This window comes from Carassius gibelio, chromosome A2 (assembly GCF_023724105.1).
Source record: "Carassius gibelio isolate Cgi1373 ecotype wild population from Czech Republic chromosome A2, carGib1.2-hapl.c, whole genome shotgun sequence".
Lineage (NCBI taxonomy): Eukaryota > Metazoa > Chordata > Actinopteri > Cypriniformes > Cyprinidae > Carassius > Carassius gibelio.
This window is the reverse complement of record NC_068372.1, coordinates 16,171,096-16,192,635: the sequence shown is the minus strand read 5'-3', so window position 1 is coordinate 16,192,635 and position 21,540 is coordinate 16,171,096. Positions and strand designations below refer to the sequence as shown.

General features: G+C 37.5%; 2 protein-coding genes and 1 pseudogene across 3 annotated transcripts; 2 read left to right on the top strand and 1 right to left on the bottom strand.

Annotated features, from left to right (window-relative positions):
* The first annotated feature begins 1,793 nt into the window (after positions 1 to 1,793).
* On the top strand, positions 1,794 to 10,933 carry LOC128028553 (anoctamin-8-like). The gene is made up of 17 exons (XM_052615801.1): positions 1,794 to 1,952; positions 4,306 to 4,416; positions 4,589 to 4,721; positions 4,870 to 5,008; positions 5,237 to 5,333; positions 5,419 to 5,535; positions 6,064 to 6,191; positions 6,314 to 6,475; positions 6,593 to 6,745; positions 7,204 to 7,330; positions 7,479 to 7,534; positions 7,684 to 7,758; positions 7,836 to 8,462; positions 8,577 to 8,768; positions 8,881 to 9,012; positions 9,464 to 9,574; positions 9,774 to 10,933. The coding sequence occupies exons 2-17, from the start codon at positions 4,350 to 4,352 to the stop codon at positions 10,398 to 10,400; spliced, it is 2,943 nt and encodes a 980-aa protein (XP_052471761.1). The 5' UTR covers positions 1,794 to 1,952; positions 4,306 to 4,349; the 3' UTR covers positions 10,401 to 10,933.
* Positions 10,934 to 13,303: 2,370 nt separating this feature from the next.
* LOC128028622 (tRNA selenocysteine 1-associated protein 1-like) lies at positions 13,304 to 17,491 on the top strand. Of its 2 annotated transcripts, none has more exons than XM_052615901.1 (9): positions 13,304 to 13,476; positions 14,037 to 14,134; positions 14,648 to 14,747; positions 15,211 to 15,263; positions 15,411 to 15,542; positions 15,978 to 16,097; positions 16,238 to 16,478; positions 16,579 to 16,621; positions 16,724 to 17,491. In XM_052615901.1, the coding sequence occupies exons 1-9, from the start codon at positions 13,441 to 13,443 to the stop codon at positions 16,864 to 16,866; spliced, it is 966 nt and encodes a 321-aa protein (XP_052471861.1). In that variant the 5' UTR covers positions 13,304 to 13,440; the 3' UTR covers positions 16,867 to 17,491. The 2 variants fall into 2 exon arrangements, with proteins under 2 accessions (XP_052471861.1, XP_052471855.1); XM_052615895.1 differs by having other exon boundaries at positions 13,306 to 13,476; positions 16,576 to 16,621.
* A 422-nt stretch (positions 17,492 to 17,913) lies between these two features.
* On the bottom strand, positions 17,914 to 20,470 carry LOC127939826 (fat storage-inducing transmembrane protein 1-like; annotated as a pseudogene).
* Positions 20,471 to 21,540: the final 1,070 nt, after the last annotated feature.

Here is a 21,540-nt window from a genome sequence, read left to right as displayed (position 1 = left end):
CTGCCTTTCCATTCCATCTGGTTGTTCCGTCTCTGTTTTTTCCATTTTACCTGGTTGTCCTGTCTTTGTCTCTCCATTCTACCTGGTTGTTTGTCTCAGTCTGTCCATGCTATCTGGTTCTTCTATCTCTGTTTTCTGACCCTCCATCCCTCCCCCTAGTCCGCCGCTCCAGCTCCCTCCTACCTCCTTTTCCGTTGGGTTTTCCTGGGTTTCAGGTGGAGCATCTGGCAGCTGCTCCGTAGGGGAGGGGGTAATGTCACGCTGTCAGTCTCTGTTTTCCTGGGTGTTTCCTAGTGAGCTCACTTCTCCTTAGGCACTTCACCATAGACACTTTAATTCCTCTAGTCTGGTTCTGTCTTCACAGTAATTGCACTCCAATTAAATCGCACAGGTGCTGACAATCCTTTGCCATTAGTCTCCCTATGTATAGCTGTCTTTCTCTGTCATCTGTATGGAGTCCTTACCCTTTGTGTACAATGTTCTCGTCTCCCGAGGCTTCCCCTTACCTTCTCGTTCCTCCAAGTTTCCTATCCGTTTCATCCGGTTCCCTCTTTTGTTTTGTTTGGTTTGTCATCCTGGACTGTTTATTTTGTATTTACCCTTTTTGTTAATTAAAGACTACCTGCAATTGGATCTACCCTCTCCTTGTGTTTCTCCTAAACCCAACTGTCACAGTGGGGGCATGTTTAAACAAGGCGTTTAGGAAGGTGTGGATGAGTCTTAACTTTTATAAAGAATATCTCTTTGGGTTTGAGACTTTAGTCTTTAATTGCAAATTTAGGGATCTTATCAAGTCACAAACCGCTTGTGACACTCCAAAGGGAAAGGAAAACTTGAAAAAAACCTATGCCATTAAAGTAAAATTACTGAACCTAAGCATTGTTGTCTGATTAAAAAATACTTATTTTAGATGAAAATTTCAGATGGCACTTTTGCATCCGAACTCTTCATATTTAACAGATACCATGATTGTTTGCGTTGATTTTGTATTCAGAATTGTTTGTTTGGTTATTTTATGTATTTAATAATTATTGCTGACTACAAAGCGCTATAACAATTAAACTTGTTTTTAATTTTTATTTAGATTGTTCAATATATTTTAATAAAATGTACTTATGAAGGATAAACTGGGAACACGGTTCACTGAGAAAAGAGTCCTATAAATCTAAAATACATTTAATTGATTATTACTGATGTGCTGGGGGAGAAAGCTTATAACAACACAGTAAATAGTTAGCTGTCTATTGTTGTTTACACAAATTCATATAGGCTACACAAAAAATGTTCCATTTTATGGAATGATCCTTGAAGTGGTCAATAATGGCTGCAATACAGCTCAAAGTACGAAACAACCCCACTAAGACTTTTCGGTAGCTAATTATAACTTCAGATCGCTACCAGATCCATTCTTAAGTCTCACCTGTAATGAATTTCCACCTATTTGTGCGCGAGATTTTTGCGCATTCATTAGGATTGGATCGTTTCAGTACATCTATGAATTATAAATCCTCGCAAATGCGTAATTTTCTAGTCAATATGAGAGAGATGGCGGATACAACAACTTAGTTACAACAACTTGCAGGCAAACAAAACAGAGAAATAAAGCGAAATAGGCTGTATGAATGGAAGCTATTCTAAAATAATGAAGAAATCTACTGAGTTTTGACAGCGTTATGGATGACCAATGTCAGTATGTGATTGAGGATTTATTCAGTGGTCAGTTGACACTCTGCACCTGTTTGCATCTGGAAAATGCTCTCGCCGCTTGCTGGGGAAGCCTTGCAGGACCTGGCTGTTCAGTTTCAGCTCCAGTGCCGACGACGGCATCACCCAGCTGACGTAGAAAGAAGAGCAAAGCGAAGATCTCACGCGATGTCCTCGGCGGTGTTAGGTGAGAGACGCTCAGACACCCGTCAAGCAGACGCTTGCATGTTGTTATCCAGCTGTCGTAGGTGAGTTCAAACCAAAAATATGCGTGTTTATACACTGTTTCATCTCTGTGTATTTTCTCTCTAGTGTAGGACAAGATTGTTAGCTGTTAGGGGCAGAATATAATACTACATGCTGATATCTGAAGGTCTAATATTTGTCTAGTATATCTTATTTGCCTTCGTCATAGTCTTTTGACATTATGTTAAGTGTTGAATGGAATAGTCGCTTCACCTGTATGTGGTGGACACACAAGTACCTATAATACAAAAAACAACTATTGACGAAAACATCTCTAGTTGTGCTCATTCAGATTATTACCATTACTCAAACATTTGTACTTTTATAACTCTATATATTTCCTGAGACAGGCTATATCATTGCATTGATCCTGCTTGTTATGCTACAAATCCTCCCTGGATGTTCATTAGGTTTGAATGATCAGCCATAATTGTGTTGTAGACCACTATTGCTGCTCAGCAACTGAAATGGATATGCATAATGCCACATTGTTTAATGCAGTTCTACAATATTTTCCATAAATGGGACTAGACGCTTCACTTGTGATGAGCTACCTCTTTTTATCTAGTTCTTCTTTCTGTCCTAATCTGTTTTGCCAGCTCTTGCAATCAGGTAATATCACAGATTCACACCTTTACATTCGTTTTGCATGTGTTTTTCCAACAAACTCAGGCACGGAATTCAGTTTTGAATAGGCTGCCAAAGTGCATAATGTTAGAACTTCACTTCTCATTTTCTTCACCCTTCATGTAACTGTCACTAAACAAAGAGCACAGTTTGTGACACAGTGGTTAGAAAACTGATAACATCTCTCACACAAGGACTCTATTTCCTCCCAAAAATGCTTGAACTTAGAACGAGTGCTTCCACATGAGGGAAGCCATGTTTAATATATCGGTTATGTTAAAACAGCAGCTTGACTGAATTTGGTACGTTACCAATAGCCTTCTTTAAAAAAAAAAAGAAAAAAAGAAAGAAAAAGGTGTGGGAAGTCATGGCCTAATGGTTAGAGGGTTTGACTCCTAATCCTAAGCATGTGGGTTTGAGACTCAGGCTGGCAAAACCATGACTGAGGTGCCCTTGAGCAAGGCACTGAATCCCCAATTGCTCCCTGGGCGCCGCAGCATAAATGGCTGCCCACTGATCTGTGTGTGTGTGTGTGTGTGTGCGTGCACTGTGGATGGGTTAAATGCAGAGCACAAATTCTGAGTATGGGTCACAATACTTGGCTGTATATCACTTCACTTTTTCGCCTATGAAGCAACACTTTCTACAACAATGTATACAACAGCATATTACCATCAACCTCTCATTTAACCATATTTCAGGGCATAATGCTGAGCTTAAAGGATTTGGGTAAGGGTAAAAAGAGGCTTGGTTTCTGTGGATGTGGACAACAACTCTATTGAAATGTCTGTTTGGTTTGACCTTGATATGATGACAGCTCAAATGGAAAGCTGTGGTTTGTGATCTGTGTGCAGAAGTTTTAGTGGTCATATAACTATACAAAAAAAGTCTCTCAGGCCCTTAATTATGGAATTAATTAGATTTTTGGGTTCCTTTTACAAACAAAAACACACACACACACACACACACACACACATATTTAAACCTGTAAAAGGATTTGCTGCTAGATATTACAAATTGGTGTTTCTTACTATACAAACTGTAGTGTGCGAATCGGAAGTTTCATATACAGTATATATTAGTGCTGGGCAATGATTAAAATTTGTAACTGACATTAATAACAAATAAGTTGCTTTTTTACAGCACTGTTCCGTAGTAGCAGTTAAATTATTTCCTGTAAATCTTAACTAATAACATTAATGTAATTAAATATTGAACAAGCTATTCTGACATTGTTTTTATAGAAAATATCTTATAGTTTGTCATAGAAAAACAAGTTATGCTCAGAGTCACGAGCCTCGATCATAAAATAACAGGCATCTTCCGAGTAGAGACCTGCACGATCGCAGGACCCGTTGCAGCAGAGTGCGGCACGGGAGAACACTTTGTGGGCAGATAGAGACTCGTGTGTGCGGAATGCAGGAGAATAATTAGGGTGCGCTCACACTAAGCAATCTTAACCCCCAAAGCCTGGTTGTGGATTTGTGGAGTCCAGACTCTTATGAGATGGCTTTATAAACTTTTCGAGCCTGATGAGCAGCAGCAAAAGTTTTTCTGAAGTTCTCTGGGATCTCTTTTGTTTTGTGCCATGATACACTACCACAAACATAAACAGACTTCATTGATCCATGTTCTTTAAATAAAACAGGGCATGCAATGACACCTGATATGATATCTTCTTGTATTAACTTCTTCATAATAACTTTATCTTTTTTCTCTTGCAAACAGAGAAACTGATCAGAGGTCGTCTCTTTCATGCCAGACAGTACCTCATGAAGCATAAATCTACGATCACAATGGCACCCACTGACAACTGTGATGTTCTTATGACATTCCCATGTACGAATGTTATGTCTTTCAGTTTTGCTGTTTGCACTAATACAGTAATTAAAGAATGCATATGTTGTTTTTTTTATATATAAAGTGTGATAATAAACCACATAATAATATTTTGTGAATGTCTTTGATTTACTGATGAACATATTTCAGCATGTTATCATCTTTTCCACAGACACCACAGATGACCATACATTCTTATGGTTACTTAACCAAATCCGGCTGGGGATTCCACAAATCAGAATCCAGATCCGGCAGCATAAATACACACATTCTTACGCATTCTTCATTACCTCAACCTTTGAGAAGTAAGACATAGTAGAAAACCTGCTCAACTCTGAAAGTATCTCATCCCCGTTATTGTATTGCATTTTTCGATGTAAAATGTCTGAAACATTTGACAGATGGTCACTAGGTCCTAAATAAATACAGCATTAGAATCATTTTTGTCTGAAGCTTGTTGCGTGGAGCCGAACAGATGGGTTTGCAAAAGGCAGTGAAGTCACGTTACGGGGGCGGCACTCGCAGGTTTTCATGTGAGGAGGATGACATCTATGAAAACATCGAGAGTGAGCTGTGCTTCTTCACATCACAGGTTTGCTGTAAATCTCTAATTTCCGGTCTTCTAATGTGAAATCATTAAATGTCTAATGTTTTTTTTTTTTTTAACATAACTGGTGGCTAATTTGCATGAATTCATACAATCTCAATCATACATTTTCATATAGATAGTTAGGTTCAAAGGAGGAAACTTAAATCACGTTTCCTCACAAATCACATTTTCTCATGAGATCGGGTTGTTTTTTCTCTGTTATTTCTTTAGGAGCGCCAGAGTATTATCAAATATTGGTTAGACAATCTGCGGGCAAAACATGGCGAGGCCCTTCATAATATTCACTTCCTGGAGGGCCAACCAATCAGTAGATATTTTAACATTTCTTTTCTTCTAAAATGTTTGTTATCAAGTTTAAGAATTCTGATCAAAATGTTGTGTGTCCTTGGCAGTACCAGAGCTAATAACCAGGCGTGTGATTCTTCAAATGTTTCCTCTTCACGAGCAGAGAATTCTGAATCATCTGAAGACGTCCTGGGTTCAGGCAGTCTGTGAGAGGCAACCTCTAGGTTGGGACTCCTTTGTATTTGCCAAGATGCACAGGATTTGACTAACTTTTAGTTATTCTGAGATGGCTGGTGCTTTTCAATTAGTTGTGTAATGAGATTCCAGGCCAAGGCTCTTCCTTTAGCAAACAAACTCATGTGTACCTAACTACCTACTTTCGTTAGTACAGACTGATTTGCTCTGTCTGAGCAAATATGAAGTGCTACAGTATGAATTCTGAATGCAAACTACAAGTTACTGCATGTCTTATGTGTAATGAGATCTCTAAGAAGGAGCTCCTAAGAAACATGTGATTCATCTGTTAGCTGAGGCATATTTCACTGTATTGTAGTTCAAGCATTTTGCATTTTACCCAAGCTCCAATCTTTTAGGCAAAGATAAAATCAACAGGGCCTTTTATCATGCGTTAACTACTATTACCCTCATAATTATGCAAATGTAGCAGATTTTGTTCATATTGTTATACTGAAAAAATGTCTTATTTTAAAAGTATATTAGACCTGATGGTTTTGTTGTCCTGTTCTTGACAGATGACGTGTGTGATTATTTTGGTGTGAAGATTGGCATGTACTTTGCTTGGTTGGGCTTTTACACCAACTCTATGCTGTATCCAGCAGTGTTTGGCTTTCTGCTATGGATCTTTGCCGAGTCTGATCAGGCAGGTGTTTTTCCTTGATATTAAAATATAGCTTTTGAATGGAAGCATAACAAGTATACAAGAGTTTTTAATTTGGTTAGAAGGCATGGTTTTTATCACCAACCTTTTTTTTTTTTTTGCAGACAAGTCAGGATATCTGCTGTGTGGTGTCTGCCATTTTCAATGTGGTGTGGGCAACACTGTTCCTGGAGAGATGGAAACGGCGGGAAGCAGAACTAGCATATAAGTGGGGAACACTAGACACCCCAGCAGAGTCACTAGAGGAAGCCCGTCCCCAGTTTCGGGTGTGCTGACATCATTTTTAACAAACGTATATATATTGATATGTGATTAGTTTACTTTCCACCAGTGTTTACATCAACTTTAGGCCTGAACTGTAACTTTCGCTACATGTAAATCAGGGAATTAAGTGTCGCAGTCCGGTGACCGGCTGTGAAGAGTTTTTCTACCCACCCTGGAAGAGAAGAATGTTCCGCTGGTTGGTCAGCTTTCCCATCTGCATCCTCTGTCTCTGCTTCGTCTGCTTGGCCATGTTTATCTGCCTGGAACTTCAAGTAGGGATACTCGACTTTTGTTACAAAACTTGGTACAACATATGTGGTTTTATTAACAAAGTTCGGGAGGAGCACGATCAGATAATCATCCAATTTGGCACAGGTGCATCTCATTTAGCTAATCATCTTAACTATGACACAAGCGTATATATATCCAGTCTTCCACGACAGTTTTTCGGCATCCCTCCTCCACCCCAACTCCTCACTTCTAATCTATTTATCCCAAATTAGGGATAGGGGGAGTTATTTGGGTTCGGGCTATGCTTCGGGCTCGGACCCCTCCCCCAGGACAGCACGCCAAAATATACCTACTATTCGCCTTCAGATTAGATGTAAGGGTGAACTCGTGAAGTTATTTTAAATAAAGTCTGCAATGAAGGTTCTAATTGATTTGTCTTCCATATTCAACTGAACATTGTTTCTAGAAGTTCTGTATTCATGACTGCTGTCTCTTCTAGGAATTTGTCCTGGAAACAAAGGAGTTGCCAAGCATTTGTAGATTTATTCCAAAAATTCTTCTGGCTATAACGGTTACTGTATGTGATGAAGTGTACAAGAAAATAGCTCTCTGGCTCAATGATATGGGTAAGAGCTTATAACATAATCATGTTTACAACATGAAGTTTATTCATTAAATTAGCAGCAAACTTGCATTTTTGTTTATTTCACAGCTTGTTTGTTCGTTAAAGGTTTTTCCTGTGACACCTGTTTATTCATTTTTCAATTTTAACAGAAAATTACAGACTTCAAAGCACTTATGACAATAATCTTATCCTCAAGACTGTTTTTGTAAGTTTAATTGCTTCATTTCATGTTTTTATATATACCAGGAATTGTTCAGTTTGTTATTGTATCAGCATACTGTAAAAACTGTATTTAACGACTTTATAAAATATTGTGCATATCTGTAATGGTTAAAAATGTTCTGCATTTTAAAGTTTCAGTTCATAAATTCTTACCTCAGCCTTTTCTACATCGGATTTTACCTCAAAGACATGGAGCGGTTAAAAGAGGTAATACGCAGATGACAGAATAATGTTAAAGTAACAAACTGAAATTACAAAACATAATTACTCTGTTTAATTTACAGATGCTGGCCACGTTGTTGATCTTCCGCCAGGTTCTACAAAATATCAAAGAAGTGTTACAGCCTTATCTCTATGAGCACCATAAATCAGGTGCTCTGAGGACATTATGGGACTTAATTCAAACCATGCTCCTAAACTATAGTCATTTGATAGTGCAAAGGATACGACTGACTTGCCAAGCCAGTCTGGATGTGAGTAAAAGTGGCATACCTCCAGAGCAATCAGACAAGAGAGAGAGAAGGAGTTTAATCGCCAGAGTTCTCAAAACAGAGGAAGGGGATGATGATGTTGGACTTAAACAAAGGAAGGTCAGCTTCACAGAGAAGGTGGAATACAAAGACAAGGGTGTGGAAGCACAGACCAGCCTACAGGACGATGGTACTCCAACCCTTGTGGAGGAAGGAATGGATCCATCCTTAATATTTGATATACGTGATGATGACAATGATGATGACAGAGAATTGGATGATTCTCTGAGTAAACCTCAAGGAACCCAGAAAAGAAAGACCAAATCTGCTGGGCAAAACAACAGTATGGAAAATAAAACGTCCTGGATGGATCCTCCAGAGGAGACTGAATCTACTGTTTTGACCCAACCAGAGATTGAAAGTTGCATGCTAACTTATGAGGTCTGTGCTCCTCCACCTAGATCACATGACTTGTTTGCTACTTTCTGAACCCAATGTCTGCTGTAAAAATAACTGTATCAAAACAAGACCACTTTCTTTGATTTCGATTTGCAGGATACTCTTCAAGATTACCAGGAAATGTTCATACAGTTTGGCTATGTCGTACTCTTCTCCTCTGCATTTCCTTTGGCAGCCATGTGTGCCTTGATAAACAACATTGTAGAAATCAGAAGTGATGCCTTAAAACTTTGCACAGGCCTCCAGAGACCCTTTGGGCAAAGGGTTGAGAACATTGGACAATGGCAGGTCAGGAGATCCATTCAGAATAATTGCTTAAAATAAATAATTCATAGCAGATTGTATTTCGTGTTTGTTGAACTTGCTCTTTTGCTTTTGTTTGTTCTTAAAATTTGAACAGACGGCAATGGAGGCAATGGGTCTGATTGCAATAATTGTGAACTGTTACCTTATTGGCCAGTGTGGACAGCTGCAACGGCTCTTCCCCTGGTTGAGCCCTGAGATGGCCATCATCTCTGTCGTAGTGCTAGAGGTAAGAGAGAAGTAATATCATTCCATAAAAAAAGGAAACAAAAGTTTGTGGTCAATAATATTTTTAAACATATTTTAAGGAGTATTTTAAAATAAGAATATCCTCAACAAGGCTGCATTTATTTGACCAGAAATACAATAAAAACAGTGATATTGTGATATATTACATTTTAAAATAAATGTTCAGTAAGTTTAAAACCTAATTTATTTGTGTGATCAAAGCTGAATTTTCAGCAGCCGTTCCTCAAGTCGTCAGTCGTGCTTAATATTTTTGTTCTTAAAAATAGAAATCTTTTGTAACACTGTACCTTTCTTCTGATAAATTCTTGCTCAATAAAAGTATTAATTTAATAATCGTGTATATATGTATATATATATGTAATCTAAAGATCAAATAAATTATGAATAAAGTGCAGTAAATTGAATTTAACTCTTTCTCATATGGTTTTCAGCATTTTGCCATTCTGCTCAAATATTTAATTCATGTTGCAATTCCTGATATTCCAAACTGGGTGGCAGATGAGATGGCCAAACTTGAATACCAGCGGAGAGAAGCTCTAAAGGTAGCACATCACATGATGAGCATAGGCTAACAATATCCAAAGAATTTCATTGTATAGATATTAATATTTCATAAACGATTACCCATATATAGTAAACAGAAAATAAAACTTGGCTTTGTCTAAGGAAATTAAAAATAAAACACTAAAATGTAATTTTAATGGTTATAACATCACAGTGAAATGATTGTTTTTGCATCAGAAACATGAACGGCTTGCTCAACAGCACCAGCAGCAGCAACGGAGGAAGTCTGAAGAAGAGGAGCATCAGAAAATGGCAGAGGAATTGGCACGACAAGACAGTGAGCAAGACAAGTCCGATCCGAATGAAGGTGAGGACCATCACAATGAAAAAAGCCCAGCAGTCAAATTCAGCTCTGAAGGAGATAAACTCAAGAGACCCAGCTCCCATTTAGGCAACAATAATGTAATGAAACTCAAACAGATAATCCCACTTCAGGGTAAATTCACCTCTACCACTTCTCCCATAAGTGGTGAGGCCAAACTTCCAGGTTTTCTAAAGTTCCTCAAATCCCAAGAGTTAAAAAAAGAAGCCGCCGCAGCAGTGGGAGCAGCTACACATGGGAGCCATGAGAAAACACAGTCTCCCAGCAAGTCCTTCAATCCAGGTAAACTCTTCAACTTTGGGAAAGAGAATCCATGTTCTGGTGCTGGTTCAGAACAGCAAGTGAAACCAGAAGATGCCTCAAGGGCCACTAATGCACAAAGTGGAAACAATGACCAAAACCCTTCATTAGAAGAGCTTCTATCTGAGGTTGAAAAGAGTGAAAGCTCTGACTTTGGTAATATTCCTTCAAAAAAACAGTGAATGAGATACTATTCAGTTAATATATCACTGATTGTAATGCTTAACATTTGCTTAAATGTGATAAAGCAACCATGTATTAAGTGGAACTGCATGTCAAAAATCATTTTAATACAATATATTAATCTGAGATCTCCATGAAGTTTATTCACTGAAGTTGTTATGCTAAATCACCTGCATGATAAAATCAGTTTAGGTGGCATGGGCAAGTAAGAAAGGGCATTTGAATGAGCACTGTAAACGTAAAAATGTATAGAATTTATATTTTTCTACGCATTCTTTTTCTCATATGAAACGGTAAATATGACAATCTAAAAATAATGCATTGTCCTTGCTGATCTTATAATGGGTGTGAACCCATAATGCAATAAAATGGAATTACTGTGAAAAGAAATTTTAAAAATGGTATATCAGACACAATATACACACCAGGTTACTTCACAGCCTGTTTTTTGTACTTTTTTACTATTATCATAATACAAATTAAATGCACTTACAGTTGCTTGTAAAAATGAAATCTAATGCTAAAATAAAATGTGATACAAAACCTCCTGACAGTTTTTTTATTTGTGTATTATTATTTTTATTAAACTAGTCATGTGAGACAGGGCTTAAAATGGGCCGTGCGGGGTTAAGGTTTCACTTAAACCCACCCTTTACACGCCTCTCAGGAAAAATTTCAAGAAACCCCATCATTTCACCAACAAAGAGAAATAAGTCACTGGAAATAGCACGAACACAAAACGAACACGGTAAAAGCTGCCGTTTGTTTGCATGCTTTGTTAAATATTTAAATCCAAAAGCATCTATGTTTTATTATAATAAGGTGATGCTTGAAAATTAATCACACAGAAATGAGGCATTATGAACACTATCTGCTATTCAGTTTAGTCTGTTTATTTGAAGTCACAAAATCCTATATACATCACATTTAATAAAGGAATGATAATTTATATATTTTCATAAAAGTTCCTGAACAATAACGAGACTTATGACAGATAAAATATGTTACTAAATAAATACATGATTGTGATAGAGAATAAGAAGCTGACGTCTGATTTCTCCAGCGGTCACATTTACCATGTTTACTATGGTAATGTTAATGCCTAGCGTGCATAGTCTTTTGCATCGCTTATAAATATTTCTGCCTTGTATGGTGATTATAATCCACATCGGATCAAGTTATTTCAAACACTCGCTGCTGACTGGAAGTGATTTTTGAGCTCAACTTATCTTAAAAAGTTTTTAATGCTGGTGTTATAGCTGTTATCTTTATGAAATGATCTGCAGCGTTGACACTCTCCAGATTCAGAGAAACTCCGCCTTTGTTCAGAACCACTCCTCTAGCCCCAGCTGGCCCGCTTTGGCCCAAGGTTTTGTCTGGCCAAAAAAAACAGGCCATTGGCCCCCGAGGAAGCACCGACGAGGCACCCGGAAGTCTCAGTGGAAACGTGACTGGCGCTGGCACGCACTAGCATGCCCGCTTTTGGCCCGACAGTGGAAACTGGAAATGCGGCTAATCATGCTAATGTTGTTTAAAAAAAATAAATTAATTAATTAATTAGAAACCACAACAGTAACACACAGTAAACTCTTTAATGAATGGAATCAAGTGAAAATATAAAGATGGATAAGATCCATTAAATTGCATTTTAAAAGAGAACATTCAATGAAGTCTTTCAGCGCCATTGACCATTGATTTCTTTAATTTGACATTTTTAAATAGAAAACTACTGCCCAGCTGAAATTCAACGGAGATTCACGTCAAAGGTAAATTAAAGCAACTGTCCAGTCAGAGTCTCAATGTGTCAGGGATTTTCGTCCTTTGAGCATTCGGCGCAGGATTACTTCAATCCCACCTGGAGTGCTAATTCTTTTGATCCACCCATGGGTCCGCTTTCGTTTGATGTTCTTCGGCTGATATTCTGTCCCACGTTTGACTGTGCGGACTTGTTGATAGTGCCAGAGTTGCTGCTGGAAAACACAGTTTCTCTGTTCTTTGGTGTTCAGGGCTCCTTGCTGTTGACTGCTTCTGGATATTGCTGAGTGAGGGCCATTACTCCTTAAAGTGAATTAGAACATATTGTAAAATATTTTCACATGCATGACTGTTCATGAGTCTTGAAGTCTAAAAGTGTTTTTAGTTTAGTGGCAGATTGACAATATACAGGTGAATATGGTGAATCAATTTGTACACTGGTGTGACATACATGAAAAATGTTAAATAAAAAGTAATATTAATACAAACACTGTCGCTCTTGAAAAAGAGATTTTGCTTTTTGCAATACATTTCATTAATAAATGTACATTAACTATAACATTACACTCGTGTATTGTTTTACAGTCTATTTTTGTGTAAGCTATATTTAGCTGTGGATTTGCAATATATTCTAATTACATTAATGACATTAAGGTTTATGGCAAATCTATGATTGATGTGAGCTTTTCGCTAACGCTGATTGTTGTTACATTCAAAAACAAAGAAACGTTCAGCAATCGAATTTAACCTCTTTTTTTGAATGAGCGATGCGACATACCAACACAAACTCTGGGCCCCCGAAAAGCGCAAAAATGTTCGTAACGTGTTCATCTCGGCTCCGGATTCCTTCCTTTATCAATATCATACCAAAGTCATCACACGATGCGTGCTCTTGCGTCTCTTCCTCTTGTGCACGACTGGCAGGAATGTTCAAATCTCACTTCTGCCCCCTTGAAGTCAAACTCGGAATAACATATGCGCAGTTCTATTGACTTATTTGTATTACAAAAACAAAAACTGTTGGTATTATATCCATGCATGGATGCTTTACAGAAATACGGTGTACTAAACTCTAGGTAAACCTTTAACAGATAGACTCCGAATGGGGTGTGAACTCACCAGTTTGGTTTTGAGCGCTGCGCAGCCGGAAGCGGAAGTGTGGGTTTGTGTTCAGTAAACGTTCTGCTGGCTTCACGAGCCACCACGCAAATTCTTCAGCTAACTGTCGCTAAATTGTTATTATTTTTCACAAATCTCTGAGGTGCAGCAGTTTCAGCAGCCAAGATGTTCAACCGAATGACAAGTCTATGGATGGGTGATGTAAGAAATTGTTTTTTTTGTTCCCTTTTCTTCGATAACTCAGCGAGTTATGTATATGAGAAAGCAGCAGCATGTTGGCTCGGCTCGATGTTACGCAAGCACAGCCAACAGGCCACTCAAACGCTCAATAAACTAGAGAAATAAATGCTGAATGTACACTGAATTTGAAATAATGTTCTAGCACATTTGTAAACATAGTGCTACTTAACGCGTAGTTTTTGTTCCAAGTTCATTTTCGACAGGCCTCTGATATTTACATATGCGCTTTTGTGTCGTAGAGTAAATAATGGGACAAACTACATCATCGGGTTATGATTTCGAGTTGGGCAGCTAAACAACAGGGTGTAATAGTAGTGCACAATTATTATTATTATTATTATTATTTGGGGGTGTAGCGTTAGTGCACTAAAGTGTACGTTAAGTCCTCTTGTCTACGTCACCGACCCGCGTGACGCAGAACTCTGAACTTTCCTCGTCTCGGCTTGCTTCTGTAAAATCATTAACATGGTGTGTGTTTAAAATATGCTGACATGCCATTAATCTCATTATTTGTTTTACAGTTAGACCCATACATGGATGAAAACTTCATTAAGCAAGCTTTCAGCACTATGGGAGAGACTGCATACGGTGTCAAAATAATTACACATCGACTTACCGGGTAAGATGAAGCTGACTTCCAGAAGTAATTAATTATTTAAAGACAAGCATGCTGTGACGTCGTTAACTTTCAATAATAGTTTTTAACAGCAGTATTACCCTTAGTTCTTCTTTACTCTTAAATCTCTACCAATCAGACAATCCCAATAAGCAAATCATGCAAAAAGAGCTTGTACCCACATACTCCAATGAAGCTTTGCATTTTTGCTGTTGCAATAAAATATACTGTTTCTCTGTATTTAATCAACATAAATTGATAGTTTCACATTTCTCCATTATTTTCATTATATTGTCATACACAATGTTTCATGGGATTGTAGTTCATTCCATCATTAAGGCTGTTAAGTATGCTGTCTTGTACCGCTGCCTTTTAGCCTGATTTTCAAATATGTCATTTATTGATTAACCTCAAAGCTGGTTGGTTTGGTTCATGGCTTATTAGAAGAGCCAGGTATTGTCTTGTGTGTGAGTTTGTTGAGAGAAATCATTGAATATTCTCGTCTGTGTTCCTCAGAGGCTCGGCTGGATACTGTTTTGTGGAGATGGCAGATGAGGCCAGTGTTGACCGTTGTGTGCAGAGGCTCAGTGGGAAGCTGGTTCCAGGATCGAATCCGGTAAGATGCTAAACTTGCACCCATTAAATTGTGTAGTTTTGGCTTTGATTTCAATACATTCATATATATATATATATATATATATATATATATATATATATATATATATATATATATATATATAAGATTATTATAGGAAGGCATAACCAGCATGGCCCCCACCTGATTTGAGACATTTCAATTATTACTCCATTATTAGTGATGGGCAAGTTACAGAGCTCAGTTTCGTCCTTTAGTAAGGTGGTTGAGGGTGTTTTTAAAATGACTTTGTTTGAAACTGGTGAATAAACTCTGTTAGGAACTAGCTGACGAATGGGATAAAGCCAGTACTGATTGGTGGAGGTATGTGGAAATAACAGCTTCCTTACTCAAATTATACAACTCTATTTGTCAGCGAATTGTCTCCATACTACAGGCAAAGTGTCATTTAATTTGCTCAATGGTTATTTTGTGTGCATTTCAGCCCAGGAAGTTCAAGCTAAACTACGCAACATATGGGAAAAGGCCAGAGCCTGGGTAAGAACACCATGTCTAGAAAATAATTTTAGTTGCTGACATCTTGTTGAGAAGCCAAAGAGAAAGTAGCTGCTTTTTTGTAGTTAAACATTACATTTTTAGTTGTGGTGGTTTCTTTTACTTTACATAGCTCGCTCTCTTCCGCAGCCCAGAATTTTCTGTCTTTGTTGGAGATCTCACGTCAGAAGTGGATGACTACAATCTTCATCAGTTCTTTCTGAAAAAATTCCCTTCGTGCAAAGGCGCCAAAGTTGTCACTGATCCTCTTGGGAACTCCAGGTATGAAATGTTTCAGCTGCCAACACTGCTGCATAACCTTGCTTGGCTTTCTCTGACAGTTTGATCACCGGACGTTGACCACAGATGAACTAGATGAGGTCTCCTTTACCTTTTATTTCATATTTTTTTAAGAGCTTATTTTCAGTCTATACTCTTTACCCTCCTTCTCCTAAAAAGGGCCAGACAATACATGGATGTGATTTGCCGTTGTTACAAATCTGCTAAAACTATTGTTTTCCCCATATAGGGTAAGCAAGAGCAACTCACAATTGAAGTGATGCTACTTCATGTTAAAAGTAAAAGAGAAGTTTCAGTTCTACCATCAAATTAATAATTACTTTCTGAATACATATTGAAATAAGTATATACTGCATGATGAGGTGCATGAAGAGTGAGAGAGCGGCTGCTGATGATCTAGTTTTTTCAAATGTACAGGGGTTATGGCTTTGTGAAGTTTAGCGATGAGAATGAACAGAAGAAAGCCCTCGAGGAGTTTCAGAACGCATCAGGCCTGGGAGGAAAACCCATCAGGATAAGCATTGCTGTCAACAAAGGGTACATTTCATTTGAATAAATTTTTTTTCATTGTTACTTAAGTTTAATATGGTCAGTGAGACTTAGTCCTGGTAATTAAACCTAAATCTCACAAATCCACATGAAATCTCACCATAATCTTTTTTTTTTGTTTCATTTAGCAATAAAACAAGCAGTTACCACAACCAGAATAACAGCTACAACAGCAACTATCAGCAGCAGTACTATCAACAGCCCTACAACAGTTACTATCCTCAGTGGGGTTATGATCAGTACAGCGGTTATAACTACGGCTATAACCCATATGCTACCCCCCCTCCAGTTCCACATGGAATGATGGGACCACCCCCACCTGTGGGGGGGATGCCCCCCGTGCCCCCTGACATGCAGGGATCCACAGAGGTATTTAAGTAGAGATTGATGAAGATTAATAGAGTTTTTAAAATATAATTCAGAACCATTTCTATTCTGGAATTTACCCTTTTTTGATTTGTTTCAGCAGTCACATGATGGCACCGAGGATGTTGAGGAGGATCCAGCTGAAGGTAATATTTAGTGACATTTTAATTTGACTTTAATTGATCAAATTGTTGATAAGAGCAAGTTCACGCACCAGTAATAACTCAACATCTCTTTTTCTCCATCAGACCCAAACCCACAGGTGGATGTGGAAACATTAAATAGGCAATACATGGAGCGCAGTGAGGAGCTATACGATTCGCTCATGGATTGCCACTGGCAGCCATTGGACAATGTCACATCTGAAATTCCTATGATGAATGGCTCCTGACTGTCTTAACCAACTACCGTCCAGGATTATTATACTTTCTGAAGGAAAATGCCTTTTTATAATGATCTGAGCTTGTTTTTTCAGAGAGTTTTTTCCCTCCTTTTCAGCCTTTTATTTGGAGCTTTATTCGAGCAGGAAAGATGCTTTCTTCATGTGTGTCCGTCACATTTTTTTCCTTTTTTTTTTTTTAAAGTTAGGAAGTAATTATTTTGTTGGACAGGTTTTTTTAAAAAAATGGATGGAAAGAATCTTCTTCAGTACTGTTGTCATTTTTAATCAGGAGCTTTTCCTACTCTCACCTTATTAAACTTTTCCAAGTTTCGTGTCCAAATAAGCATCTCTTATATACACCACTTTTTGTGAGGCCACTGGTGGTTTTTCATTTGGGAAAGCTTTGTTCAAGAGATGGTTCTTGTTTAGAGATGTTTGAAAAATGCATACAAATTTATACCACACTGAACCAGGATTATATTCTGTCTTTAAATTACATATCCATTTGGGCATAAATGAATCACAAGTTTCTTATTTAAGGCTGAGCTTTCCAGAAATTCTGTGAGTATTTTTGTAATAAAAAAACAAATTGAGATTCTCAAAGAAGAACCTAATAAATGAATATGATGTCTCATTTGAGTCTTCATTTGTTATATAATCATGTTTTTATGTGTGAAACCAGTTCTGTATTAATGTTCTCAAAGAGATTTAAACTTGAGCATGACAAATTTCGAAGTCATTAAACATAGTTCACCCTAAAATGGAAATTCTGTCACCATTTACTCAATCTCATGTTGTTCCAAACCTGTATGACATTCTTTCCTCTGTGGAACGAGAAATATATTTAGAAAGTCAGCAACATACAAACAACTGAAAATCATACAAAGCGTCAAACAGGTCTGAAGGAAATTTTTAGGAGAGCTATCCCTTGAAGTGTGTTCGGGACTATGTTATTTAATTTTTCAGAATTTAGTAAACATGCATGAAGGAAATATATAAAGACCAGCCATTCTGACACATAATGATGTAATATACATCCTGTACTGGCAGCGATTTGGCTGGATATTCTGAGCTTCAATGATACACTGCAACACCACTACAGCATGTAATTAGTACAATTTCTGCTCAAGCTGTCTCTAGTTGATCTAATTAGCATTAGTTTCACACAGTGTCTCAGATGTATCATCCTGTTTGCTCCGTGAAGACAAAAGTCCCACCCCTGGCCTCCCAGGGCAGTACCAACTAGGTTCAAGTCGGTACCAGCCCTGACACAACACTCTCCCGCTTAAACAACTCAGGACACCTCCCAAAAGCTGAGTAGGAAACTGGGGGAAGTAAGCCAGTGGGCAGAGCAGCAGGAAAACCCTGAGACTCAACAGCAGGACGCAGAAAAGGAAGAGGATGCACAGTGGAGCTTCAGAGGGTCCACCCAGGCTCAGGTAGGGCCCAAACCCTGCAGTCTCCTCAGCAAGAAGCAGGCAGCACAAACACAAAAGGCGTCTTCAGATACTTCATAGCGAAGCCACAACATACCAGAGCAGACACAAGCCTCCTTTGTTTTACCTTCTAGTTAAAGCAGTAGAGGTGGAGCTCCGTTGGTCCCTGAAGCCAAGTCAAGAGTTGAGCCCTGTAAATCACTATAGATCTAATCAAACCTGTCCTGGAGGCCCTTCAGAACTGAAATTATCTACTTTGTAAGAAAAGCCCCAAATAGATTCTTTAATTTACCCCTTAACCTTCTGGTATTGTTTGGTCATTTAAAATGGGGATTTTTTTTTTTTAAATCACTACTTTATTGGAGTGGTAAAAAACTTGCTTTTATAGTCATTATTTTACCACAAAATAAATAAATAAATTGTTGTCTTAATTTGAAAAAGCTAAATGGTTGGAGAAAAATATAGTCACACTTGTGTTCAAAAATGAATGCCATTGGAAACAACTGGAAAATAAGCAAAAATAAAGAGATATTTTTTTGTGTACAATCTACAAATCATTCACGGATGCAGAAAAAAAGGTGCATCCTGAATCAAAAAATAATAATTTATGTCTAAAACAACTAGAGAATTTATAAGGCTTTTATATGGAGCTCTACTGGAATCTAGTGGCTAGACCATAGAATTTCAGATGTTTTACTCAAACCAAATGGAGCTAATCTGCCTTCAAAAATTGGATTTTAAAGGCATTGTCTCTTTCTTGACATGAAATACTGCCATGATTAAAAAGTAATAGAAAAATATTAGGGATAAATTGATCACCGTTATTGCATAAATATTAAATTTTACAATGAAATTTTCTAAAAATACAAAATAAAAAGAAAACATTATCAAAAAAATATATATTACATTGATTTCACTGAAAAAAATTAATAAAATCATTTTAGGTATCTGGTCACTTTTGTCTGCAAACAACAAAAGTGTGACTCCCAAATGAACAAAACTAGAGGGTTAATGGTAAAAAGTAATTATACTTCAAATTAAATACAGACGTAATACTCTTTTCATATTCTGTTTTTCGCCTACTATTTTGTAGGAAAGTAGGAATATTTGGATGCACCCTAAATCTATATAAGCGAGTTATTGTATCATTCATTCAACTGATTAATTCAAAAACATAGATTTAGTCAGGAACGCTATAAAACTGAATCAGTTTAGACCCCATTGTGAATTTAACATGGATGAAAATGACACTGTGAGGGACAGACTTAACAATGGCATGCACTGTATGTCTATACCTTGTAATAACCTGTAGCACAAGGCCGCAGAACAACAGTACTGGTGTGGTATTACTGGTGTGAATATTCATTTGTACAGATTTGCATTTTTGCGGTTTACCTGTAGAGAAAATGCTTCCTCTTTGCAAAGTCACCATAATGGGGAAACCCATAGGTTCAGGAGGGGCCTAAATAAAAACAATGCTGACAGCATCAAATGAAAATGACGTTGAAATGATGTATTGCCAAGAAGTCCAGCTGACAGGTCACTAATGACCAGTAATGATCAGTAATGACCAATGTTTCCTTAACCATACAAGTGAACTTAAGATAATATGGATTGGTGGTTCATAAAGTCCATTTTCTTTCAGAATCCAACAAATCTTCCTCAGTGACACCTGTAATGTATTGTTAAATTTGCCTGTTCGTGTAAACTTGTCCAATGAGTAAAGCAAATGTATTTTTCAGTTAGTTCAGTTAGTTCAGAATGTTCTTGTTCACTGGATTCACTTTTCTGGCAATGCATGCTGTAGATATGCTTCTGTAATCACAGTTACAGTCATATTTAATCCAGGTACAAAATGGCATGTGCTTCTTTAGTAGTTTCCTCTTCTTACACTGTGTGTCCTTTAACTTTCAAGAGATTTTCATGGCCTAGCTCTCCTCTGAACTTTATCTTTCTGGGATCTCCTCTCCCTGCTTTATGCTCTTGCAGGAAATAACCTCCGTTTACTCCTTGCATCTAAGAAAAGAAAATCCTATTCATTCCTGATTTCCATGTTCTTTGTATCTGTGGGTACTAACTGTTCTAACAGAGGGTCTACTGCATCTTCCACATGGCCCACTCGCTGCCCAACCCCACAGAACAGAAAAAGAAATGTCGTTGCCTTCTGTGGGTTTCATGTTGCAATTAGTTCTGTGTGAAAACACCTTGCAACTGATGGACCAAATGATTGCTGCTCAAAAAAAACTGGACAAAAAATGACAAATGTGCATGAATGTTCCCAACAGCTAGTTTAAATTTCATTAACTCTTAAACCTCTCGATTATAACACATTTTGGTACTCTTTTCAGTGAATGAGCAGAAAGTAGTTTTCTTAAAATATCAGTGGTTTACTGCTGTATAAATGTCACTAAAGGCTGTGTACAGTTACTGGGGTGCTTTTCAATTCAGCCATATTTAGCCTAACCTTTGTACTGTATCTTTTGTTTTCCTCTTTGCATCTTTCTCCGTAGATTCAGCTGTTGGTGCTGCCTGTCTCTATCAATCACAGAGTCCCTCTACGGTCTCCGCTGTCTGCACCAACTACATTATTTTTTCAAACACCCATCTGCTCTCTCTCCCTGCTGTCTTTAACTAGCTCATATTAAGATAAATATAGTGCCTTTGTTATGTGTTTTTTGAGCATGTAATGTGTACGTGAAGTATTCCTGTATAAATATATCCCTGTCCTATTGTTCTACTTCTAAAAGGCAAGACACATCTATAACTCCTCAGTTAAAGATAATGTGATCATATAGTATTTTTAGCTCATGTTTAGATGGAGATTGTGGAACTTCGTATTAAAAGGAAAAGCAACCTATAGGCCTTAGTCAGATCAGACGCCATAATTAAATTTTACTTGAATGAAAACGAGGCTGTGAGGGATAGATGGCTACTGAAGGTCATTTCTAAAGATTCCTCTCAAGTTTTGATTTAATTCCTGTTAAAAATACGCTACCCTGACTAAATCTGTAATTATTCAAAGCTCACACAATTATGTTGTAAATATATACATGTCCATACAATTATGTTTCTGAAGAAATTTGACCCATTTAATAATGCATTAACTACACAACTTTAACCTGATGATCACTTGATATCAGTATGTAGGTTAATGATATCTGTAGGATTAATAAAACATTCTTGGCTAGAATATCAGTGTTTATTAAAAGATGTTAACAGACATTGTTTCAGTATAGGACATTGCATA